A 27,479-nucleotide genomic window follows, 5' to 3' on the forward strand; every position below is an offset into this window, starting at 1 on the left:
GAATCCATTTTCAATTCTTAAATATTTAACAGCTAAAATTAATTTTGTAATGTTGAATTTTAAGATAAAATAAAGCATAACCACATCATGCACAGATAGATATACAATGTTTTTCGCTAGGCGTAGAGGTACCGCAAGAAAACACACACACACAACACACAAACACACACACACGCACACATACAACAACAATAACAACCAAAAAAAAAAAACAAAAAAAAAAAAAAAATAAAATAAACGTCGATCTGCAACACATGGAAACCGATCCTCAGAGTCTACCTTCTTTTTCTCGAAATCCTTTTCCGGTCTACATAAATACTTTCGATATCGTTCTTAGACGATTGCCGATAGTTAACTGTTGTAAATGTAAACAAGAACAATGCACTCTGTTAACTGTCAACATTTCTTGGAACTTCTTTTTCTTTTTTGATTTGACATTAATATTTTATTAAAAAGAGCAAGCTATTTTTTTGCCACCAATAATATCAGTTCTTCACCGAAGAAGCTAACCAGATAGACCAGTCCACCTAAATTAGCATCTCATCTTCATCCGTCTCATATTTATTTCAAAGCTGTTCAAAGTTCAAGTTTCAAATTTAAGGGTATGCTTCTTCACTTTAAATTTAACATTAATTTTAGCAAAGTGCCTAACCGTGCATATCGATTCTAGACGTTTATGTGCTTATGCAAACTATTCATAACATAGCTGGATTATATAACTCTAGACTCTAGAACTAGAACGTACCAACACACAAAATATTAATAATGATAATGTAGAATAATAACCTTGAATATTTACATTATGATGATTGTGATTGATAGTATTTAGTAACGTGAAACGAGAACTAGATCTAATAATAAAAATAGCTGGCTAAAACTAAAAGAAACATTAAAGAGCTGAGGAGCCGAGCTGACTGGAGTGGCGTCAATTTCGTTCCTTTCACTTTCACCTAGAGTTTTTTATTTGCATTTCTATCGAAATTCCGGCCCTATACTATATACTTGTGCTGTGCATTTTACCATTTTTTAAGCTCTCGCAATGTTATTTAAATTTCAAAATGGAGGAATGGCAGGGCCATGTTAACACAACTGATTTAATCAAGCATTTCATGCACGCAGTGATTGATTGATTGATATATATGTTAATATTATGACTATGATGACCACTATGACACACATGTCATTGATAGAACTCTCTCTCTCTCTCTCTCTCTCTCACACACACACACACACACACACACACACACACTCACACACACTATGTGTGTGCTTGTTTGTGTGTGTGTGTGTGTATCTATTTCTCTTTTCCACTGCTCTGCTCTTTCTTCTTCTTCTTCTTCTTCTTCTTCTTCTTCTTCTTCTTCTTCTTCTTCTTCTTCTTCTTCTCCCCCCCCCCCTTTAATTGGCAACCACACCAGTGTCATCTAGCTGACAATTGATGCACAGAATATTCCAGTCCCTAGTTATCTTGGGGAAACATACCTGTCTTGTATGTTTGTGATTGTAAAGTACGTATGCAAAGTATCAACCTTTTATTGTTTGTTCAGTCCTAAAGTTAAAGCATATATTTCTTATTTAATATGAAGAGTGTGTTTGTTTCGTATCCAGTGCACAGTTCGTATGTAACCAGTTCTTTAGCTTACACAATTGATATTCTTTATTATAAGGAAACCTTTCATGAAGCATCTCTCGGCAAATAGGGCTGATATTTAAAATATATTTTTAGCTTTTATTCTTATTTTCTCTTCTTGTTTTTTACATCTTTCAGAATAAAGACTGGGACTGTAAAATGGCCACCATTGAGTGTTATATATATGTATATATAATATATATAGATAGATAGAACGAAGTTGATGTCACTCCGATCTTTGTTATTGCTTTTTATCATCTGCGTTTATGAGTAATTCTCACTAAACTGTATTAACCAGACTATAAACGTTCAAGGTTACACATAGTTTTGTGTGTTGGTCCGTTATACTTCTGGATTGCAATGTTGTGAGCTTCTTAGCCAAGCGCATACTATATATATATATATATATATATATATATTAGTTTTAATGAACTTTTAATGTCGGCTACCCAATCTTATTATATGGAAAAAAATTCTTATCAAATTCATTACAGCTTTTCTTATATCTGAAAGGTTGTGCAGAAAGTAAGGGGAATGGAATTATTTAGAGGTTTGTTTTCTTTTTTGTTTGTTTGTTGTATAGAACATTTCTAATAAGATTAATTTAAATTAGACGACAGCCATACAATTATGTCACTACTATTTATTGAGGGGAGGGGGGGGGGGGGGTTGTCTTCTCACTCGTCTTGGCAAAAAAATAAAAACTAGAAATATTGATTATAAGAGGAAAAAAAGATGACAATATTTCACGAAAATTGTTCTTTTAGAAGATTCTCTGCAGTTCCCATAAAAAGATTAAAGACTTATTTTAAAATTGTTCAAGGTTTAATATAAAAAACCTTTAAAGGCATTGTTAGTTTTTATTGTATGGGTTGACTTTGAGTTCTAAGTAAATGTCCCAGTGATAGACCAAAAAAACAAAAACAGGAAGCAATTTTTATATTTGCCATATAAACTTGCATGAAAATCACATGTCTACTGTTGGTGAATGGTGGGATTTGTCTTTGTAAACTTAACCCATACTATTAGTAACTATATTGATTTCAGGACGTCTTTCGACAGTATGTCGACACATATTATGTCAACCAAAAGTTGCATTATTAAGCAATCCTGCCTTCCGATCTTGTTCAACAACCATCACGCAAAGCCAAGGAACTTCTTGTCCTGTTATATATGCAGAACCAAGGGTAAGTGCCATTGTGTAAAATCATTATTTCACCAAAAGGAATAATCTTTTTGTTATTGTTTTCAATTTTGATATTTATATACATAAATTATATATGTATACACTATGGACCTATTGTCGACCAAAGAGATGGAAATCCATCGAAACGATCGTCAACAGATATAGTGTCTTACTATATCATAATATATATTCTTATATATATATATATATATATATATATATATATATATATATATATATATATATATATATATATATAATAAAAGAGAGAGAGAGAGAGAGAGAGAGAGAGAGAGAGAGAGAGAGAGAGAGAGAGAGAGAGAGAGAGAGAGAGAGAGAGAGAGAGAGAGAGAGAGAGAGAGAGAGAGAGAGAGAGAGGGAGAGAGAGAGAGAGAGAGGGAGAGAGAGAGAGAGAGAGAGAGGCCCCTACCTTTTCACAGAAGCAGTCCTCTTTTTCACAGGAAATACTTCCCTTGGGAATTTTTTCTTAATTGTCTATTTAAAATAAATTTTTAAAAAACAAAGAAAGAAAGACTAAAGTAACCTAAGGAGAGAATGATATTTAGCATCTTCAATACTCATTGTAAAGAGGTGTTAATTTTATATTGTCTGGTTGCAAGACCTGATCCATATTTGTTAGTTCTTTAATATTAATAAACTTACCTGTTTTCTAGTGCCAGTAGATGTGTCTATGCTAATAATTATATTTTACCAATATTGTCATTAACTCACTCAATCCTACAGATTTTTGCTACTTTTCAAAATTGGAAAAAATGTATTAAAAATGAGCATGTACATAGTTTTATTCAACTACCATTAACTTGCAAAAAAACTAAAAACATTAGCTTTGATGATACTACGCCTATAATTTGTCTCAGAAATATGTAATAAATAGGCATGGGGTAAAAGTAATCCAGGGAAACTACGGATATAGTCGGTGTTAGGGTTGAGTGAGTTCAAGCTCCACTTGATTTCTGATAAAATACGCATTTCATGAAAGCTGTGTAATGTCCTAGTTTTTTTTGGTTGTAATTCTGATTTGAGACCCATGTTACAGTGGTACAATATACTTACTTACTTACTTACTTACTTAGGCCGCCCCTTTGGGCGCCCAACATGAGCCACAAGTCTTCGCCATTCTGTCCTGTCCTCCATAAGCGTACGCAGCTCTCGGGTGTTGTCCATTCCTGTGTCATCTAGCAGACAATGTAGATTTTATTCTGCCTGCCTCTGCTTCTGGTTCGCTCAGGTGGTTCCCATAGCACAAGACTGCTTGCAATCTCCTCCTTGTGTCTCCAGCAGTGCCCCGAAAGTCTCAGTCTTCTCTTTTGAATCTTTGAGGTCACTGGGGGAAGGTCACTATAGAGCTCTTCATTTGATATGTGCTCTTTCCAGCTTACATTGAGGGCCATCCGCAGCATACGGGTGTAGCAGCCGTCCAGTTGCTTCTCAAGGGCTTTAGTGAGAGTCCATGTCGCTGCTCCATATAGAAGCACTGACTCTACCGTTGCGAGGAACAGTCTCTTCTTTATTTCCCTCTGTAGGTTTGAACTCCAGATTTTCCTGAGTTTGTGCCAGGCACTATATATGTAATTGCTGTGAAGGAATGCAAATTAATATCTAGTTCAAGGGGGAAAGAAAAATATTGTGAAATCAGTACTATATTTAAGGATACTTATAAAAACAGATAGAATTGATTATTACAGGTACTTTGTTTTACTTTTATGAACAAAATATGAATATTACAGCTTTGAAAAAGAACAAAATACCAAAAGCGGTAAAGAAACAAAACAAACAAAAAACAACTGAATATGGTTTTCTATTTTTGAAGCAGTTATATTCATTTATTTACAGCTTCCAGTTACTTAGTATCTTAGTGTCACTTTTATTTTACTTCACTTCTGTTAATTTTTGATTTTGGAAAATGATTGTGACAATCTATGTCATTAATGAAAACTTGCAATTTAAAAAAAATGAAAGGTCAACATTGAATAATGGTAATTTTCATTTCACCAGATTGCTTTATATGATGAGAAAATCAACATCAAGTTAGATAACTTCCCAAGTAATGAAAAGATAACTCTTCATGGCCAGTTCATCCAGGGAGAGAAAGAGATTACCTTTGCTTCTTGTGGTCACTACATGTCAAATGAATGTGGTCAAGTTAGCATTACAGAACAGCCTTCAACTGGGGGAACTTACACAGGTTTGTTTTATGTTCAACAATTCTTCACCAATTTCTTACATTTCGGTCAAGATCAACTGTCGTTCAGTCCTCAAACTTGAGTTTCTACATAACCAAGAAGGATAAATATCTGAGCAAAAATTATCTTTCAAACAAATTGATAATTAAATTGCACGTCCATGTATTGTATTTCCAACTTCATAATGTTTACAACACTCCAAGAAGCTCCATCTATTCCCCAATCAATTTGTATGTAAACAAATTTCCATTATCTACAGTATCCACAACATAAGAGAGGTCTTCTTTTAATATTTACCACTGTACTCATTCGCACCAGTGTTTCTTGGAGAATGCCTCCTGTGATCTAGTTGTGCTTTGATTGGTCTATAAAATCAGATTTTCATTAGCTATTGTCAATTCCATGATATTTATCAATGATCTGGAAATTTTATTTCACATCGACAGTCTTTCATTGTCTGTGGATTGATTTTTGCTATTTTTAGAACAATCATTTTGTCTATATAAACAAGTCCTACAAAATTGTCATTGTCAAAGAGTGGAAAGGGTGGAAAATTGAAATTTGGTTTAATGTCACAATTTACAGGTGTTGATATGAGCTATGTCAATATCTTGGCTGCACATAATTTTGGCTATAAACTTATTCAAAAAAGACATGAAAGATTTATTTTATCAAGCAAGAATTTTATTTAAAATGATATAATTTATTGCCAAGATGACTGTGGAGTAAAAGTTTTTAAAAAGCCAATATTATTGTCACTACTTTTCCATCTAATTTAAAATAAAAATTTCCTGGGTGGGATCGTTTGACCTCCCATGGTGGGTAGGAGGTCACTTGCTGTGTCTTCTGTCCTCATATCTGTTTTCTGATTTGCTTTCTGTTTTTTTGTCTTGGAATGGGATTGCTTGGCTTTGTCCTGGCCCTTGCCGGAGTCCTTAGCTGAGAGAGGAACCTCAAATGTTAATTATTAGTTTTGGGAGACGACTTTTTTCCTTGTAAATCATCTCTTTGTTATGTTTTCTGTTTTGGATCTATTGTATAAACATTTGAGTGTATTCCTCTTAGTAGAATCCTGTGAGACTTTTCGGTGATCTCAAACTAAGTACACTGATAGTGTGCTCTAGGAATCTACATCTGTTCCCTATTGTACCAGTCCCCTTTATCTTTCTTTTTCTTGGGTACCTTTGCTTGTAACTCTATAATTTTTTCACTGATTTTTTCTCCCTTTTTACTGGTGCTGAAATGGTGCTGAAATGACATAAATGTATCGCTAGTGCCATAAAACCCTTAAAAACAAAAACAAAAAAAAAACAAAAAAAAAAACAAAAAAAACGAACAAGATAAAATAAAGATTTATTCCAGACACCAGATGTAACCGTTGATTTGTTTTAAAATTCTTGATTTTCCTTCAGGTTTGGAGCCTATGGGAATTGTATGGAGCTTGCAATCACCTCCTGGCCAATCTGGTAATGCTAGGATGCTCTGGAGAAAGACTGACCAACCCATGTTCATTCAACTGAGTACATACCTCGGTCATTTACAGCTGGAGGATATTTACAAATCTAATAGCAAACCAGAAAGCCTAGCAGAGATAGAACTTGAACGTTGGTTGAGATTCCCCTCTGAGGTCACCAGGATAGAGGTTAAAGCTGGCAATGTACGTGGTGTTTTGTATCTTCCAGCAGGTGAGTTCTTTACTTCTTCACATTGCATAAGTCAGTAAAGTCGAATATGTAACTAGAACAGCATGTTATCTCGATTTAATTTTTTTAGAAAGTAAAACCCTAAAAAACTTGCATTTATATCGTGCAATATCCACTAAACACGCTCAAAGCACTTTACAAGGAATCCCAGCCAACAGCTACCCTTAACATGTAAGACGAGGCATGATGCCTTAAGGCGATAGTACACATTTTTTTCAAACAGAGATAATGCTGTTAATAGCCAGGTATTCATTTTACACCCGAATAAGGCGAGAAAAATGTGAGTTAAGAGCCCTATCCAAGGACTTAGTTGTGCACTGCTCAGGGCAGAACTCAAACTGTGGACCTATTGTCTGAAAGCAAGTCTCATACTACAAGACCATTACGTCAGAAAAAAAGGACTAAAAATATTCAGAATTATTCTATAGTGTGACATTGCCAGATGTTTTTTAAAAAAATTTGATATGCATCTGATAGATCATTTTGGCTTTTAAAAATAACAAATATAATAATACATAACAGAGAGATGATTTACAAAGAAAAGAATATCACGTCTCAAAACAATAACTATGCATTTGACTGTTTCCCTCTCAGCCAAGGACTCCGGCCTTATCATGACTAATCACTATTCATTTTTATATATATGCTCTGAAATTTGTTCATGTATATTCATTAATCTGATCCACTTCTTTTTATCAGGTGAGGGACCATTTCCAGGAGTCATCGACATGTTTGGGTCAGCGGGAGGAATCATGGAGTACGAGCAGCTCTTTTGGCATCTCATGGTTTTGCTGCCTTTTCCCTGCCGTATTTCAGATACCAAGATCTTCCTGAATATTTGATGGATATCACGTTTGACTATTTTGAGGTACCAGTACACATTTGACCTTGATTATAGTTAATACTCAATATTCGGTGTTTGGATTATTCTTCTACAATACCATGTGAATATGGAATGAATAAAAGGAATTTTATTTTTATTATTTTCATATTATTATTGAACAATTATGTGACAGTCTACTTGTTGATGATACCATCCAATTACTGGTAAATCACTATGGAGTGGTGTTAAATGACTTAAAATGTCGCATTCTAACAGGTTTACCATTAGTGCACTGCTCAGCAGCATTTTTGAAATAACACCGTGGGGTAATATGTTGTTCACGAATTTGTAATTTATTCTTCCCGGTTATTAAAAGACAATAAATTTCAACCTTTTTTCGTATTCCCATTTTAGGAGGCAGTGAACTGGTTATCCTCACATCCCAAAGTATGTCCCCATGGAATTGGGGTCCTGGCTGTATCAAAGGGGGTGGAATATGCATATTGTATGAGTGCTTTCCTCTATCAGGTACGTACAACTAGAATGTCACAGGCTTGCCACTGGGTGGGGTTCCTGACCTCCCATAGTGGTCAGGGAGGCACTTACTGTATCTTCTATTCCACTATATCTGCTTTCCAACATGCTTTCTGTCTTTGTCTTGGGATGAGATTACTTGGTTTTGACCTGGCCCTGGCTGGATACCCTGCCTGGGAGGGAATCAGTCAAATGTATAGTTAGGGTTTTGGGAGATGATATTTTTTTACAACTTTTAAATCATCTCTCTGTTATGCATTGTATTATTTTTGTTTTACATATGATTTGTAAACATTTGAGTGTGTTCCTCTTAGCAGGGACCTGTGCTTGTGATAGGATGAGGCATTTACTAATCTCAATTTAAGTACATTGATTGTGTGCTCTTGGAATCTACATCTGTTCCCTATTTGAACTAATCCCCCTTTGTCCTCCTTTTTCTTGGGTACTTTAATTGTAATTCTAGAACTAGAACTATCCTATTTTCTTCCTTTGTACTGGCGCTGATATGACCTAAATGTGTTGCAAGTGCCGTAAAACTCTTTAAAAAAACCCCCAAAAAACAGGCTTGCCAACCAGTATGATTTCTCAACATGCTTTTAGGTACAAAATATGATAATATGGGGAAAAAATGATAAAAGTGAAATAGATGAGAATCTAAGTAACTAAACAGATGATTGTCACAAGAACTGTAGGATTTTCCTATTCTCTACTAGCTTGGTAAGACTCCATAAATTCAATGGTTGTTAAATCTGAAATTTTGGATTGTTCGCGTGTTGAAAATATGGTTTTTTGGAAAGAAATATGAGAAAATAAGCATAAATTTTGGGAAAAATATGATAAATCTTTTCAAATGGTTGAGGTTAATTGGCAAGTCTGATGTCATCAAATGAGATCTCGCATTCATCTTCAGTGTCTCATTCAGCATGTTTTGTTGACAAAGAGGAAACTGAAAACATTCACATCATTTCTCTTTGTCGATTAAGCTGAAGCTTCTATTTCATTTTCTGGTCCTATTTTTTCTTGGCTAACTAACTTTTGATAGTTATAATCTTTTGACTGTCTTGTCATCTTTTTGTCTCTATAAATGGTATGACCTTAGCCTTAATGTGATGCAATTGCTTTCCAATACTTTTTAAAAAAATACACATTCACAATTCATAAGTTCAATTCGATTCTTCCAGATAAAATGTGTTGTTGCCATCAATGGTCACCCATATTATGGTCTTAATGATTTGTACCACAAGAAAAAGCTGCTTTGTCGAGGCTCACCGTAAGTCATCAGATGGAATTTAAGTAGACTTTTTGGAGTGCAATAAACAAAATTTTTTTGGTTTGGAGTATCGGATGAATGGCATGTTTTAATGGTTTTGTTTTGTTTAATTTATAAAAAGACAAATTTGTTTTCTTTAGGGTATCAGAGGAAATAAGAAAAGTAATGATAAAGATAAGAAAAAGAATGATGATAATGATAGAATTGTATTATTATTATTATTATTATTATTATTATTATTATTATTATTATTATTATGATGATGATGATGATGATGATGATGATGATGATGATCAGTGTTTCCAGGTACCTTTGCAAAAATCCCGCTAACTTTTTGCCAGAAACCCGTCAACATCATCCTACTTCATCTGCAACATTTGCCCAAAATCTCCAAAAGTCCACTATTTGATTTTAAACACTTATAATCAACAATAGTGTATTGTCTCAGAATAAAACTTATGTTACAAACGCTACTCACCTGTTTACAACTGTTTCCTTTTTAAAGGCATGAAGATTTGGAGTTTTGATTTTGTTTGACTGTCGGATATTGTTTTCTCTTTCGTTTAATCTGAATTGGGTTTTGTAATATAGATCTAGGTCATCAGTACACTCACAAGAGGTGCTCCTAGAAGTCACTTTAGGGGGAAAAAGAAGAAATAATTAGACTTGATGGTTATACTTTTCCTTTTTTTAAAGGGGTATACAAATTATCAAAAATCCGCCATCTGCCAGGCCATTTTTTTCCCTGCCACATGATGATAGAAGTCCGCCATTTTGGCAGAAAATCCATCAACCTGGCAACACTGATGATGTCGATGAGGATGATGATGATGATTATTATTATTATTATCATCATCATCATCATCATCATCATCATCATCATCATCATCATCATCATCATCATCATCATCATCATCATCATCGTCATCATCATCATTCCTGCTAATTTATTTTTCAAAAGTTTTACTCATCTTATTTTCAACAAATCAAGAAAGTTTTCGGATTGCAACTGTTTCCTGTCTTTCAAAAAGAAGTTTTGTTGTCATAAGATTCAATTGTTACATAGTTTATACTTTAATTAATAATCATAGGATAATAAAGATTGGTAATCTTGGACACTATGGGTGATTTTCGTTGACATCGGACGTTTGGTTGATGGCTTGTCTATATTTATACATGGAATGCCAAGAAAAAAAGCATCTGCAGATGCGGTATTGAACCCCCCCCCCCCCCCCCAAAAAAAAAAAACAAAAAAAAAACAAACAAAAAAAACAAAACAAAACAAACAAACAAAAAGGAAAAAACTAGGTATTAACCACGATAAGATCAGATGTGGACTGATGTTTAGCGAAACAACTGATTTTTCAAATGAAAATAATAAAGTGAAAGAGGCAGTTACTGCTTTCCCGGCTATTCCAACATATTACGTATAAGACCATAAATATCCTTAATTGCCCCCATTGGACATAACATTTCCTGATACTGATATCACTGAACCTCAACTGACCTCAGACAGGTAGCTATCATGGACGGTTAATGGACCCTTGAGAGCACCATCCACTTATAAACTTCTTTTGCTGTGAGCAAGTTCTGATTCAATGCAGTGTAGTAAACATGTGTTCTGATTGGTCGGTAATAAAGCAATCTCATTGGGAGGTGGAAAAAAGGCGTTTAGACTATGAGATGACGATGTTTTGGTATTAATCATCGGCATCAACTGCCGATTATTGTTATAATGATGTCTCTAAACAGGGTTTTTTACTAAAAATGTATGTTGTTATTTTGGTATTTTTATTACTAATAACGTATAGCAAAAAGTTTGGGACCAGAGGTCAATGTCGCTATCCAGGGGTTGTCGTTATTCAGGGTCGTCGTTATCCAGAGGTTGTACTGTGGATTATTTAGATTCTAAATGGCTAAAGTGATTCGATATTCATCTTTTTCACAGATTTGATGCAAGCCAATGTGACATGTCCCCTGAGGATGAATTGATGCTGCTAAAGAGTACTCCATACATGGACAACTTGATTCCTGTGAGATTTGTATGATACAATATATCATGAGTTGAATGATTTGAAATTAATGAACGAGAGAGACAGAGATGGGAGGGGGGGGGGGGAGGAAATATCTCTAGCTAAGAAACTAGTGATGAAGGCTAGACCAATTCCTTAAATCCTGTTGATGTTTTTTCATGGAAAGTCAATGTCAATCTTTTAGAATAAAATTTCACAATTAATCGGTCAGTCAGAAGATGGAAAAGTTGATTGTGAAAAGTTGGTGACGTTTACTTGTTAAAATCAAAATTCATAGGAATCTGAGTAAACTGACATGTTTTATCAGACTTTTTTTTTTTTAAATACCTTGAAAATGAATATCTCGGATGAAGACACATTTTTGATTCAAGTGCTCTTTTGCTTGATTCCTTTAAAAAAATTTTTTTAAATTATTATGTTATTTAAATTTCAATATTTGTTTTCCAATGAAGTAAAGACTATGTTTTGCTTATTATGATTTTGCATTATAGATTTTCATTCATTGATTCATCATTTACATACCACCAGGCTTGGCAAGGCAATGCCAAACATCTCCTTCTGGTGTCGGAGGACGATTATCAACTGGATGTTGACTGCTACAAATTGTTGATAGACGCTTGTCCAGAGGAGAAGAAAAACAATTTTGAAGTGGTGCGATACCCTGGGGCTGGTCATCTCCTGGAGCCTCCTTATACTGCATTGTGTCGATCTTTTATCAATCCAAGCTTTGGTAAGTTTATTAGTGGTAATTTAATCTTTTTTCCTTTTGCAGGTTTATGGTCTATAGACCTGTATATTCTCAGTCAATTAACTGAAATCAGTCAATTTGTCAAATTCAAATATTTAAAAAAATGATAGAAAGAAATGAAGAAAGAAAGAATTCATGAATCGTAGTTGAATGACCATTAAGTAATTAGGAATGTTCCATAGTGCTACGCATAGCTCATGGCCGTTTATATTAACGATAGATATATTGCTAAGGCTAAGCGACACTTTTTAGAATTGCCGTGTCTGAACACATCCCAGTGTATTTTCACACAGCCTTTGTGAAATTATTTTTTCACTTTCATAACCTGTCGTGATCCCAATGGTAGCCAATTTTAACTGAGCCGCTGAGCGATAAATTTCACTGTTTCGTCTAAGTCAAAATTGACCACATTTACCTGGAGGGAAGTAAAAATATGACAGGATGTAAATCTTTCAGAATTATTAGGATTTCCTATTTTTCAGACATTTTCTAGCTTCCCCAAACAATTTAAATATTTCTTAATACCTCACTACCAACAACTCTTGTGATAAGAGATACTGCTGTACATATAGAGAATTTGTAGTGAATATCCATTTTCAATGTACTGAAACACTTAATTTACACTACTGTTGTGTCAGTTATGATTATACGTGTATTTAACCATTCAACTTATTTCCACGACAGCTTCCGAATTTTAATTCGGAAGTACTAAGGATTGATAGCGTTCGAATTTCCGAATTTTCCTAATTTTAATTCGGAACTAGATTCACATCTGTTGTGTAAACAAGGAGGGTTATTTTTAGTTTACCGGAAGCAAAACATGGGCTGCAGAATCGAAAGTAGAAGATGGTGGATATATATCGAGTATTCATGACTGAGTTCTGAGTTGTTGTTACACTTTCTTCCTAAGGCTCAATTGGAATGTATTTCTGTTTCTGTAAGTAATTCCTGTGTGTTGCAATTCATTTCAGTCATAATGAGTCTGAAGATACATTTCCCTTAGCCTTGGTCTTTATGAGAAATTTCTATGGGGTCTCATTTCTGGTTGAGACTGCCACGAACGTTTGACTGTGGTGGGGGAAAAAATCAAATTTGTTTGTTCTCATTGAAAGCTACACCAATAAAGTAAAGGGCTTTTAACACGATTCTAAACCTAATGTAGTATTTTAATTGTAATGTACTTCTTATTGCCTTTGTTATTAGCAGAAGGGTTTGGGGCCTGAGAAAATGATAAATATCGGGAGGTGACCATCTTTCCAATCTCAAAATTGGCCTTAGTAATGGCTGTTGACTGTTGAAATTTGAGTACGAGTTTTTATTATTGTCAGATTCATTTAGTCATTGGAGGTAATATTTTGACCTGAATATAATTTTGATATAAAAGTTTAGGTGTTGGATTACGTGCAGTGAAAATAAGTTAAGAATTCCAAAATTCTGATTTTTTTCAGTATCCCAAACTAATTTAACCCTGTTTAATCCGGATAATACTAAATGGGCACTGCTTTAAGCATGAACAACACCAAATAATGGTATTTCCTTCTGACAAAAAGGAGACATAAATCATTAAAATCCATCCATAAACAAAATAATTTAGATTTTATTCTGAGACTTATCACTCAAAAGTCCTAAAAATGTTGTCACAATCACAAGGCCATTTATCACCTCATTCCTGGTGTGTCACTTGGAGTTTAGACTATTGAAATGAGCTCGCAGAATTTCAGAATTTTTTTCAACTTTGCATTTACATCCCTGATATGAAATAACTAAAATGCGTGCCGGAAGTGCGTTATGTAGACACCTTCAAATCGAAAGTTAGGGATTGCCACAGTACATCTCAATTGCCTCACATTGTAAACAAACTGGTTGACCGTTTCTAGTTTCTTCACTGATTGGGTACCTAATTATAAGGAACAATGGTAAGTAGCCTAAGTAATTCCAGCGCAAATTAGTTTTCTGCCATTTATTTTGCTCAAGCGAGCTTGCTGTTTACTATTCATTTCGATTCTTTGGATTTTTCCGCTACGACTACGACGATTTACGAAGAGTTTCAGTCAATTTTTATAGAGCTCATTTACAGGTCTACTAGTCGTTTAGCACTTAGTTGCCATCTTGGGATAAGAAGTTTTGGTGTTATGTGTAATTTTCCTGATATGTCAACAGAAGGTGATGTTTTGATTATTTATTTTTAAATAATGGGCATTCTCGCCCATATTATATCTCACTTTACTTTTTGGGGGACCTGATAGCTCAGTTGGTAGAGCACGCTTCACTCACAAAGGGACTGAGATCAATCACAGATGCTGCCAAGATTTTTTCTGACCCCCCTACTCACCCAGCAGTGATTGGGAATCTGGGTCTATTAGATCTAGCAGAAAATACTTTGCGATAGACGAGGATCCTATTCAAAGGATAGCAAGTAACTGCTATTGTCTGTTCAACACTATCGAAACCAGAAAAACGCAGTTCCACAGGCCTAATGGCTCTGAAGGACCACTTTTCTTTTTCTTTTAGAAGCATTTATCAAGCTGCACTTCTTCTTCTTCTTCTTCTTCTTCTTCTTCTTCTTCTTCTTCTTCTTCTTCTTCTTCTTCTTCTTCTTCTTCTTCTTCTTCTTCTTCTTCTTCTCTCTTCTTCTTTCTTCTTTATTTTTATTATTATGATTTTATTATGATTATATATTTATTTCTTTGTTCCTTACATTAGGAGTGTTGATGTTGTTTGGTGGTCTGATGAAGGAACATGCCCACGCCCAGGAGGACTCTTGGCAGAGAATTCTGAAACATTTACGAACCTACATACCAACCTCATCTTAAAAACATCATTGAAAGGGAATAGAAGTTTTCATTTAATTTACAGAGAAAATGATGTGGACGTTTCTGTTTTCCTCTTTTTCAACAAAACACAATGAATGAGACGCTAAAGATGAATGAGAGATGAGAGGATTGCTTTGTTGAGGAGAATAAACAAAAGATTGTTTTGTTAGTGTCTCATTCATTTTGTTTTGTTGATAAAGAGGAAACCAGAAATATTCACATCATCTGTCTTTTGTAAAATTAAATTGAATTTTCTATTCCCTTTTACAACTTTTATTTATTTCTTCAAGGTTCAAGGAGCAACAATCGCATTACAACCTCATCATGTGTCCTATTTTATTGTTGTCTGGAAAACACTGCCCCTCCCTACCTCACAGAACTCCAAAAGAAATATTCGACAACCCGACCTTTGCATTTCTCCAATGACACCACCTGTTTGGCTATTCCACGCATTCATACAAAGGCGGGAACAAGGTTCTTTTCTCATTTTGGTCCATATGAATGGAACACCATTCCACAGAGCATCCGAGAATCCAAATCATTGTCTGTGTTCAAGAAATCCTTGAAAACATTTCTTTTTTGATGTCGTACTTTAAATATTGTTTTGTGTTGATGTAATTTAAAGCACCAAGAGCCTCATTGTTGAGGATACTATGCACTCTATAAGAGTCTATTATTATTATTATTATTATTATTATTATTATTATTATTATTATTATTATTATTATTATTATTATTATTATCATAGAAATGAAGACTTTTGGAAATGGAACATGGAGAGACTCTCTATTGATCTGACTTGAGTCTTCACAAAATCTGACAAAGTGCAGACTTGCTGACCAGTGTGATATTATTGCATATTTTAACCCTACAGTAGTTAGGACTGATTTTTCGTTGACTCACTGTATGACTTTTATCAAGATATGACTGTCGCTTCCATCGCTTTCAGCAAGAGATTAGTAACTGCAATGAGACTGTAGCTTATGGTGAAGACTGAGTCACATTTTGGTTACTTTCAATTAGATTCAATTCAAAAGTATATTTCGGGCAATTGGCAATATAAATCATACATTAATTTTAAAATTCCAATCCAATCCGATCCAAAATAGTTACAGATTTATGTGATGAGATTGACGTAACTTGGTGTGGTGGGGTGGCATTGACATACTGTCTATTTATTGGTTTTAAACTGGTTGCGCTTTAATTAACTATGGAATATTGTCAGATTATTGGTTGCCCTGACATTTTCAGGAATGCCATTCCATGTGCGAACAGTACTGGGGAAGAATGACTGTTTGTGTGCTTTGATTCTGGAATATGACAGTGCATATTCATTTTCTTTTCTTCCGTGGTTTTTCAATGTGTCAATAGGGATGATGGTGGTTCCTTGTCAGCCCTTGAACAATAAATTCAACTCTTTCTTCTCTCTCCGTTCGATAAGCGAGGTCCATTTTAAATACTCCATCGTGTCTTTTGCACCGTGTTGTTGATTGTAGTCATCACAGACAAATAGACAGGCCCTTCTTTGTATCATTTATATCTGATTGATCGATGTTGATGTAATCAGGTCTCATATGCTGCTGCTGTATTCTTAAAAAAAAAATAATTGAGCTTTATATAGCGCAATATCCACTAAATGTGCTTAAAGCACTTTACAAGGGATCCCTGGTCAACAGCAACATTTAACATGTAGGACGGGACATGACGCCTGTTAGGCGATATTACAATTTTTCGAACAAAGACAACGCTGTTAACGGCCAGGTACTCATTTTACACCTGAGTACGGTGAGAGAATGTGGGTAAAGAGCCTTTTCCAAGGACTCATCTATGCGCCGAGCATAAGGCTCGAACCCAGGACCTTCCGATCTGAAAGCGAGTGTCATACCACTAGACCACATAGCCGCACAAGTCTTACAAGTCTTTTTTTTGTTTCCCTGGACATTTTGCAATAGGATAGCTGCAATCATCACAAATAAAACAATGGTCATCTTTTTTACAACCGGGTGCAGAGGGAACTCAAGGTGAGGATTTTCCTTGACCAAAGTATAATTACAGCTGAACAAAAACCCTAAATTCGTCTTTCATAATCCTTACCATTCAAGTCATCTGCTCCACTTCATTGCTACATGTGTTAAAGAATCAAAACATGAGGAATAAACCGTTTAAGGAAAAGATAGACAAAAATAGAAATGGAAGGAAGACAAGACGGGGGAAAAAGTGGTGGAAGAAAGAAAAGGAAAAGGATAAAAGTTGTCATGAATGTATTTAATCGTTTCTTCACACCGTCATTCCAACACAAGGCCATTGAACGACGACATTCCTTGCTACCTATACAGATAAACAACTCATCGTCTAACAACAATTATCATAATCATAAATGTCTTAAAGTTGGTTTGCTCAACGTAAGGTCCGTTACTAGAAAGGAAGCCTTAATTGAAAATATTATCATTGAGAAGGATTTGGATATTTTTATTATCACAGAAAGTTGGCTTAAAAACAATGACAGTAAACTGATTCCACGAGGATATAGTTTCATAGCACAGCATCGAAAAACCGGTCGAGGAGGAGGGATTTTTGTTATTCATAAAGAATCCGTTAAACTACAGAAAAACAAGACGCAATCTAGTTACAAAACTTTCGAATCTCTAGATTTGACATTAACATCAGAAAGGAATGAGAAGTACCATGTTGTTGTAATTTATAGACCTCCTCCATCTACAAGGAATAAACTCACACATAATCAATTCTATGACGAAATCGATACGCTCGCGTTAGAAACTAGCACAACCAGAGGTGAAATTTTTATACTGGTCGATTTCAATGTTCACATGGACGATCTAACGGATACAAATTGTTTGAAGTTAAAGGACATTTTAGATAGTCACAATTTAAGACAATATGTAAAGGACGGAACTCACAAGGCGGGGCACATCTTAGACTTAATAATTTCCAGGAAAGATAACAAAATAATTGATAACGTTGACGTTTTGGATCGCACAACTTCAGATCATAACCTGATTGCTTTAAATCTAAAAATCGAATGTAAAACAACCGTCAAGAAAAAGATCACATACCGGAAAACAAAATCACTAAATAAAGAAACATTTCAAGAATCCATCAGGTCTTTGGATTTACTCGCCTCTGTTAAGAGTTGTGATAATGTTCACAATATGGTAAACACATATAATAATTCACTGAAAACTGTGTTCGATGAGCTGTGCCCATTGGTCACGAAAGAAATTATTCTTCGACCAAACACCGAGTGGTATTGCAACGAGTTACAAACACTAAAACATCAACTCAGATCTGCCGAACGGATTTGGCATCGATTCAAATTAGAAATTCATAATCAAATTTATTTAAGACTAAAACACCAACGGAACAAATTAATTCTATCATGTAAAAAAACATACATTCAAAATAAAATAACAAGTGCCAAACGAAACTCACGTGAACTGTTCGCCACCCTGAACAAACTGATGAAGGATCACCCTTCAAATAATTTCGAGGACCCTATTGCTACCGCAAATAGTTTCTCTCTACACTTTAGAGATAAAATATGTATTCGGAATAGGTTGGACAAAGAAGAGACAATGAAAGCACAAATAACTGAAACTAATGCACTTCCACCCGGAGCAGCATTCGACGAATTTGAACCCGCCACTGAAACAGAAGTACTGTCTGCACTGAGACAAAGCTCCAAAACAACTAGCCCAATAGATCCCATTCCTTCATGGCTTGTTCTTTCTAGTGCTAATATTTTGGTTCCCGTTCTTACTCATATTGTAAATGTTAGTTTGTTTATCGGTGAGGTATCTAATAATCTTAAACATGCTATTGTCACTCCCATATTAAAGAAATCTAGCCTTGACAAAGAAGACCCAAATAATTATCGACCAGTCTCGAATATCACCCTCATGTCTAAACTAATTGAGAAAATTGTTGCTTTCAGGCTTAACACGTTTTTGAATGAACACAATTTGTTCTCTAAATTTCAGTCTGCTTATCGCCCCGTTCACAGCACTGAAACTGCTCTTATTAAAATCCACAATGATATCGTAAATCATTTATGTCGGAAAAATGATGATGTTATTATCATACTACTTGACCTTAGTGCTGCTTTTGATACAATAGACCATACTCTTTTAATTGACAGACTTAAGACACTATACGGATTTGGGGGTACTGTTCTTGACTGGTTTTCTTCTTACCTCTCTGACAGAATTCAATCAGTGTCTGTAAATCGACATGACTTCTCTTCTCCTTGTCCCCTATCTTTTGGTGTACCACAGGGTTCAGTTCTGGGACCCTCTTTATTCACCCTCTATATCTGACCATTAGGTGACATCATCTCAAAATATTTTATTAAGTACCATTTTTACGCAGGCGACACCCAATTACTGTTTCCCATTAATATCGACAATCATCTCAATGTTATAACGGATATAGAAAATTGTATCTCTGAGATTAGTGACTGGATGTGTTGCAATAAACTCAGGTTAAATGAAAACAAAACAGAGATGTTGCAAATTACAAGACGGGGCCTCGTGGACCTTTCCACGCCTGAATCTTTCTGATTGTGTAATTCCCATCACTAAAGAATCTGTGAGAAACTTAGGAGTTTTATTCGATACCAAATTAAACATGTCTGCCCATGTCACTAATGTAACTAGATCCTGCAATCTTTATCTTAGATCTATTGGTGCTATTAGAAGGCTTCTTGATATTGATACTACTAAACTTCTTGTGGTCTCTTTGATTCTTACCCGCCTTGATTATTGCAATAGCTTGCTCTATGGTTGTGATAATAATGTCATTAATCGACTCCAAAAGATACAGAACAAATCAGCTCGATTGGTAACGTTATCAAAAAAGCGCGAGCATATAACCCCGATTTTGGAGGACCTACACTGGCTACCTGTAAAGTTTAGAATTGAATTTAAAATACTCACCCATGTTTTCAATTGCTTAAACAATTCTGCTCCTGTTTACCTTCAGGAACTTATCCACCTTTATGAACCCAGTCGAAATTTAAGATCTGCTAATTTAAATATCCTAAGGGAACCCCCAAAATCGTTAGTTTTTCATGAGAAATCCTTTGACCACCATGCCCCCCGACTGTGTAACTCCATCAATATTGAAACTAAAAATAGTGAAAATCCACTTATCTTTAGAAAACGGTTAAAAACTGAACTTTTCTGTAGGGCATATAATTTGGAGTCTTAGTATGTATTGTATTATAATATATTATGTTGTCATCGAATTTGTGTGGTTTTTAACATGCCAGTTCTATATTTTTATATCATACATGATGTGTTGATGTAAAGCGCCAGTGAGCAATTCTAAATTGGAACTAGCGGGTGGTTGGATGGGAGCATCACCCTTGAATCATATACCTATGATGTTCGCATGGGTGTACGATCCGATAGTGATGTCGTTTCTTCTTCTCTTTACTAGTCTATCCTGCTTCTTTGGTTTGTGATTGTATTTTTGACAGGGGATATTTTTTTTCCTGTAAATCCTCTGCCTGTTTGTTCTTGGTTATTTATAATTTAGCTTATGATATCTTTAGGTTATGATTTTGATTGACATTTGTACTATTTTTGTTAGATTGCTTGTTTTTTTGTTTCAGCGGTCTCTCATATAACCTCAATTGTGTTGGACGAGACCTAAAGCAACAAACAAACAATAAATTGGAACTAGGCGCTATAAGTTCATTATATTATTATATTATATTATATTATAGGTTATAGGCCAGGGCTATTTGTGCTGATGCTGGTTTGTCAAATTGTTTGTTTGCATTATTATTTCTTTTTTTGTTTTTACTTGGAAGGAGTAGGCACTTTGTGGTTGGTTTTACCGTCAATTGTATTGTATTACGTGCCTCACTGAGTTGATTGGTCATTATATTTATAGTTGTGTTTTTCTGTCCCTCAAACAAGCATTTGAGCAATTTGTTGTGATTTTTTTTAAAAACATGTACGTTATGTATACCAGAGATCATCAGGTATTTTACAAATTGATAATTGGACAAAATACTCATGATTTAAAAAATGTGTTTCAAAACTTTTGATTCAATTTATTGATTATTTCATGTTTTTGACAATAAAGTTTGTGATGTGACATTTTATATTAATTTACATAATATTGTGTTTCAATCTAACAAACTTATGCATTTTGTTTTTTAAGGAAATTTGGATATGTTAGACAATTGTACGCTCTTTTGTTTTTAAATTATCTAGATAAGAAAAGAAAAAAAACATTAAATAATTATGTGGATACTTATAATATTGCCACGACATGTAGTTGGTTCTAGAAATGATTTTATTTTTCAACAGGATTTTTATATTGTTATTACAGGACACTTAAAAAAAAAATTATGTCATTATATTATAATCATGACTATTATTATTATCATCATCAGCTTCATCATCATCATCATTATCATCATCATTATTATTATTATTACTATTATTATTTTTATTGTTTCTATTTCTATTAGTCATTGTCATTATCATCATCGTTTACATCAGGTGTGCCACTTTTACAGATAAAATCAATATTGATATTTATTTATTTATTTATTTATTTATTTATCTTTAGAGCTATAGGATTTTTTAATGTAAATTTAATAATCAGTTTTTTTTCAAAATCCAGATGAATCAAGCCATAATCATTCATTTTATTTCATTCACTACCATAGGCATGATTTTTTACACATCCACAGATTTACGGATTTAAAAAGAAATTAATTAAGTTTTTTTTGGCTTTATTTTTTGGGATATTTTCTACTTTTTATTTTCAAACTTCGGGATTTTAATTTATCAAATCTGCCTTTGAAAAAAGAAAATCCTCATTTACAAAATGTTAACATTGTCTTTCATGAGAGAGGGTTTCTAACCAATTAATTGTATGGCACCTATTTATGACTATGACTCTTAAAGTCATTGTAATTGTAGGCACCACCTTCTATACATTGCATTCATCATGAAATGTTATATAAGCAGAATATTTCGTTTTTGGGTCAATGTTGGTTGTTCTGAATATTTACAGATAGATAGAAATTTCCATAACTACACAAATTCGACAAGAGACATCCAATGAGAATACGAAAAAACTTTATTTTGAACAAGAAGAATGATGGACAGCTCTGTCCCTTTCGACAACTCAGTCGCCTCTCTCCGCCTCACTCTCCGCAAGCACTGTCACCGATTCCGGCACTACTTTTTTTTTTCTCAACATTAACTCTCCACCTTGAAGTACTTAATTACATTAAACTTCAATCAAACAGATGAAAGTAAAGTTAAAGTTAGCGGGTGGTTGGATGGGAGCATCACCCTTGAATCATATACCTATGATGTTCGCATGGGTGTACGATCCGATAGTGATGTCGTTTCTTCTTCTCTTTACTAGCCTATCCTGCTTCTTTGGTTTGTGATTGTATTTTTGACAGGGGATATTTTTTTTCCTGTAAATCCTCTGCCTGTTTGTTCTTGGTTATTTATAATTTAGCTTGATATCTTTAGGTTATGATTTTGATTGACATTTGTACTATTTTTGTTAGATTGCTTGTTTTTTTGTTTCAGCGGTCTCTCATATAACCTCAATTGTGTTGGAAGAGACCTAAAGCAACAAACAAACAAAAACAAACAAAAGTAAAGTTAAAGGAAAAGTATCCAAAAAAATATCTAAAAATAGAATTTAAAAACAAAAAAGTGTGAAAATCAAGATTCACATTCAAGATTTAACATAACACCATGATAACAATCATTAGCATGTTATTGTTTTCATTCAAAGTCAATGGACGTTTACATTAATACAAATAAAGATAGGAAAGAGATAATAAAAAAAGGGAAATCTTTAAAATAAAGACACTTCAAGTACAAAGCCTAACTGCTTAACACCAGTTTGCATTAACCTACTGGTTATCTCCACCAACGGCAAATAAAAAAAAAAAGGAGAAGGAAAAATATTCAAGTGCAATGTAAAAAAAAAAAGGAATCTAGACGTGTGGTATGATAACATCGGTACCCACCCCACAGGTCTCGAGTAATAATATAAGAACAGGTAAAGAAAGGCAAAGCAAAGGTATCCTTTTTTTTTTTTCAACGGACACCTAACGTGACTTGGACTTTGACAGTATCATTTACACCCCTCTCACTCACACGCCGTATGAACGGCGCCTCCAAACAAAAACTAGCCCATCCCCTCCCTTCTCTTATCTTAACACAATGGGTAAATCATGGAAGAGGGTGAAGAGGCAAACAAAAGTGAGGGGTAAAAAGTAAACCATGGACATTAATTTCAATGTGCCCTGAACGAGTATAAGTAAAAAGGTGGAAAAGTTCAAGTACAGTAAACTCCGATTAAACAAGTTCACTTACTTACCTTACCCGGGTTCCATCTCTTTCCAGAGGTCGGATGTCATGGCCTTCCATCCTTCACGGTCCATTGCAGCCTCGTTACAGTCTGCCATGCGCCGTCCTGTAGCTTCCTTGATGCCATCTGTCCAGGATTTCCTTTGTCTTCCTCTGCCTCTCTTTCCTTCAATTCTTCCCTCCATTATCCTTTTTTCGAGACTATCATGTCTTCGCATATGTCCAAAATATGACAGCTTTTTGTGCTTCACAGTCAAAAGAAGTTCTTTTTGTTTTTGGCCCATTAGGTCGAGGACTTCGATGTTTGTTTTTCTTGCTGTCCAAGGTATTTTCAGTATTCTCCTGTACGTCCACATCTCAAAAGCTTCAATACGTTGTTCTGTCTGTGCGGTTAGTGTCCACGTTTCACAACCATAAAAGAAAATGGACCACACATAGCATTTGGTGCATCTCATTCGTGTTCTGATGGAGATATTTGTGTTGTTGAGGATTGGCTTTAGTTTCATGAACGCATTTTTGGCCAGCATTATTCGTCTCCTGATCTCTTTGTCAGACTTTGCATCGGATGTTACCAACTGCCCCAAGTACGTGAACTCCTTTACTTGTTCCACTGGACACTCTTCTATTTCTATATCTATTTCTATGGGCTCTTTCTTTTTTGTTATCACCATTGTTTTTGTCTTCTTCGCATTCATGAACAGCCCCTTTTCTTTACTCTCTTCGTTCACTTTTGAAAGTAGTTTCTGTAGGTCTTCCTTACTTTCCGCCAACAGGACAGTATCGTCAGCGTAACGTAGATTGTTGATGTTGTGGCCACCAACCTTCAACCCTTGTGCTGTTTCTACTTGCCGAAAAATAGACTCTGTGTATAAATTAAACAAGCAAGGAGACATAACACATCCCTGGCGCACTCCTTTCTTGATTTCAATTGCATCTGTTGTATCTGCCTGCACTTTTATCTGAGCACTTATCTGAGTTCACTTAAAAAACGAAATACATTGATAATAGGTTTTCGTTACATTAATTCAAACAATACATAATGTCGATATCATGAAAACAACATAAATGATAGCATTAAATCATCAATGTTTCAAACAAAGCATGTTATTCCTGTTTCATATACAGTAGGCGACGCATTACTGCACGCTCACGGGAGAAGCCAAAAATCATGCAGCAATGCCTCGACCACTAACAGGATTATAGATCTAAACGATTCGGTGGTTTTACAATACGATCTCTCTTAGTGACACCTAGTCTCCTATTACTAAATGTTGGTAAACCTTCATTGACAGATTGATCTTCATCTGATTTAGCTTGATTACTCTCTTCTAAGACGTAATCACTTTCATTATAATCATCCAATTCATAAACATGTACTCTTTGTATTGGTCTTACAAGAATTCCCTTAACAGTTTTCAACTCTATGGTTCTTACCAAACCATCGCGCCCGGGCAACAAGCGAATTACACGCGCCATAGGCCAATGCAACCTAGGACAGTTATCTTCTCTGGTTAAGACCAATGAATTTTCTCTTATTGATGAACTTTTGGGTGAAGATTTAACAAGTGGAAGATTACGGATATATTCCTTATACCAGAACTCCCAAAACTTGTCTAATTGCCTGCTGATTTGTAAATGACCATCTCGCAATGAAATGTTGGAAAGCGAACGTGCCTTACCACCGACAACGGGTTTATGACCATCAGACCGACCCAACAGAAAATGTGACGGAGTAAGCACCTCTTGACACTGCGGGTCATCAGAAACATACGTAAGCGGACGACTATTAATCACGGACTCAACCTCGACCAGTGCCGTTTCAAGTTCACTTCTTTTCAACACCCTATTCCCAAGAGTTTTCTTCAGTGACTGTTTTACAGATCTAACGAGCCTTTCCCAAATTCCACCCCTCCACGGAGCTCTGGGAGCATTAAATGACCACTTCACGGTGTCACCGGTTGAACTATCAGCAATAAGTCTCTGAGCTGCTTGGAATGTCTTTGCGTTGTCTGACAAAATCTTTGTTGGTTGACCGCGCCTTGCAACAAACCTCTTATAGGCCAACATGAAATCCCCCAAGGATAAGCTTTCACATAGTTCGAGATGGACAGCACTAACCACACAACAAGTGAAGAGCAAAATATAGAACTTCTTTCCAACTGCATCTGACGCGTAAAGTGGACCAGCGAAATCCAAACCACAAATGCTGAAAACATCTGATCGTTTCAAGCGTTCGGCAGGAAGTGGAGCCATGGCCTGACTGCATTCTACAGAATCAAAGCGTTGACACCGCACACAAAAACGTTTAACCCTTTTAGCTTGAGACCTCAAACCTATGATCCAATATCTGTTACGAAGAGATTCCATCATTTGTGACACACCTGCATGTTTCAAACTAACGTGTTCTCGGCGGACAAGCAACAAAGTCAAATGGCATTTCGGCAGAATAATCGGATACTTCTCATCATGGCTTAACTCAGAAAACTCCAAACGACACTTCATTCTAACAAGCCCTGAGTCATCTAGAAACGGATTCATTTTGTACAGCACCGAGCCTTTCTTCAACCTTTCCTTCTTCAATAGGCAATTGATTTCGTCTGAGAAATGAACGGCTTGGATGTGCAACAAGAGCTTAGTATTGGCGGCATCTAACTCTTCAACAGAGAGATTCTTATCTTTACTCACTTTTCTTTTGGTAGCATTGTTCATAAAGCGCAAGACCCATGCCATAACTCTAACAGCCTTAGTGTATTCTCCCCACCGTTTTGAGTCTAACACTGATTCAACACCAACAAGGCAAGTATTGACTTCAGAAGCCCCTTTTTCTTCTACCAGCGCTTCTTCATTAGGCACATTCTGAGACATTCGTATCGCCCGTAAATTCCTTCAACCAAGGAGGACCTCTATACCACAATGGGTTGGCCATCAACTCCTTTGCAGTTAAACCCCTGGTAAGACAATCAGCGGGATTTTCTTTACCACGACGGGTGTCTACCAAAAGAGCGGAGAGGCATACCATAAGAGCGGAAAAACACGTACCAAAAGAGCGGAGGGAGTGGGCACAGGTGCGGCGCCCGATATCAAAGAAATGTACAAGATTACTGTAAACCTTATTTTTATTTATTGTTATTTGTTTGCCTAGTGTGTGGAAAAATCCCCCTCTGCATTTTATGGGCTTGGGACCAACACACAACGATATCTTTTACCGCTGTGAGGCTGCATTAGGATTTTTATTTGAGCTGAGTGTAGGTTAAAAATTGGTAAAATCTTGCAAGGGAAACTATTTACAAGGGTCTGTTGATAAAACTCATTGCCTTCACAAACTCAAATCTGGATCTTTGGCCTGTTTTTTTCTCACTAACGAGCTGTGCAACTTTCTGGTCTTTGGGCTGTTTTTTCGATTCTGCTTTTGATCTCATCTTGATATATGTCGTGGCCTGGAATTTGATTAGGGCGTCAGTGAGCAAGAACACGTTCGGGTGGGGGGCATAGAACTCCTTGTTCAGCATCGAGTGGAAAGACTCTGCTGCGTTGTTCGTTCTTTTCTGGCCTTTGGGAACAGAGGCCCACAGTGGAGGTGGAAAAGGACTTGAAGGTAGTATGTATGTTTGTAGCAGATAATCGGAGTAGTGGATCAACTTGGTGTCGTCTGGTTGGCAACTCATGAGGTCCATGGCGAAACTGTCCTCAACCTCCGACGGATCCAAAGACGAAAGTCCAAAAGTGTAGGTCAGCCACTTGCCAACCTCATTTTTTGTTTGAAACTCATTTCCGAGTCCCAGCTGCTGGATTTTCCTGTGAAGAGCCTGTCCCAGATGGAAGTTGCACGCTTTTACAATGACGTCTGGAATCAACGTTTTAAGCGCGGTCATGGCTGCTTTCTCAAAGTCCATGGAAAACTGTCTACACTGGAGAGAAAGTGATCTCTCACGGCACAGGGATAGGATTGCTTTCCACATGTTTTTGTAGGTTTCTTGAGTTTTTGATGGTAGCAAGCAAAATACAAGTGGGCAGTAGATGCCATTACTCAGACAGTGGATGGAGTAGATCTGACTGAACTGGGGAGGACAAGACTTGAAAGTTCCGTCAACAAATAGCTCTTCCACATGTGCTGAACACAGCTCTTTCAAGTTGCTGTCTGTTGAGAAAATGATTAT

At 35.6% G+C, this 27,479-nt stretch overlaps 2 protein-coding genes and 1 pseudogene across 3 annotated transcripts; 2 read left to right on the forward strand and 1 right to left on the reverse strand.

Moving 5' to 3' along the window:
* The first annotated feature begins 2,123 nt into the window (after positions 1 to 2,123).
* On the forward strand, positions 2,124 to 14,973 carry LOC144971357 (acyl-coenzyme A amino acid N-acyltransferase 1-like; annotated as a pseudogene). The gene is made up of 10 exons (XR_013645121.1): positions 2,124 to 2,180; positions 2,678 to 2,817; positions 4,833 to 5,022; positions 6,433 to 6,705; positions 7,423 to 7,591; positions 7,961 to 8,074; positions 9,262 to 9,350; positions 11,299 to 11,383; positions 11,912 to 12,113; positions 14,835 to 14,973. The product of XR_013645121.1 is annotated as an acyl-coenzyme A amino acid N-acyltransferase 1-like (transcript).
* Positions 14,974 to 17,133: 2,160 nt separating this feature from the next.
* On the forward strand, positions 17,134 to 21,653 carry LOC144965760 (uncharacterized). Its single transcript, XM_078901469.1, has 3 exons — positions 17,134 to 18,729; positions 18,943 to 19,002; positions 21,648 to 21,653. The coding sequence occupies exons 1-3, from the start codon at positions 17,134 to 17,136 to the stop codon at positions 21,651 to 21,653; spliced, it is 1,662 nt and encodes a 553-aa protein (XP_078757595.1).
* A 2,866-nt stretch (positions 21,654 to 24,519) lies between these two features.
* On the reverse strand, positions 24,520 to 26,187 carry LOC144965813 (uncharacterized). Its single transcript, XM_078901604.1, has one exon. The coding sequence runs from the start codon at positions 26,185 to 26,187 to the stop codon at positions 24,520 to 24,522; it is 1,668 nt and encodes a 555-aa protein (XP_078757730.1).
* Between the last annotated feature and the right edge of the window lie 1,292 nt (positions 26,188 to 27,479).

This window comes from Berghia stephanieae, chromosome 1 (assembly GCF_034508935.2).
Source record: "Berghia stephanieae isolate SIO BIC M18660-M18661 chromosome 1, UCSD_Bste_1.3, whole genome shotgun sequence".
NCBI classification, from domain to species: domain Eukaryota; kingdom Metazoa; phylum Mollusca; class Gastropoda; order Nudibranchia; family Aeolidiidae; genus Berghia; species Berghia stephanieae.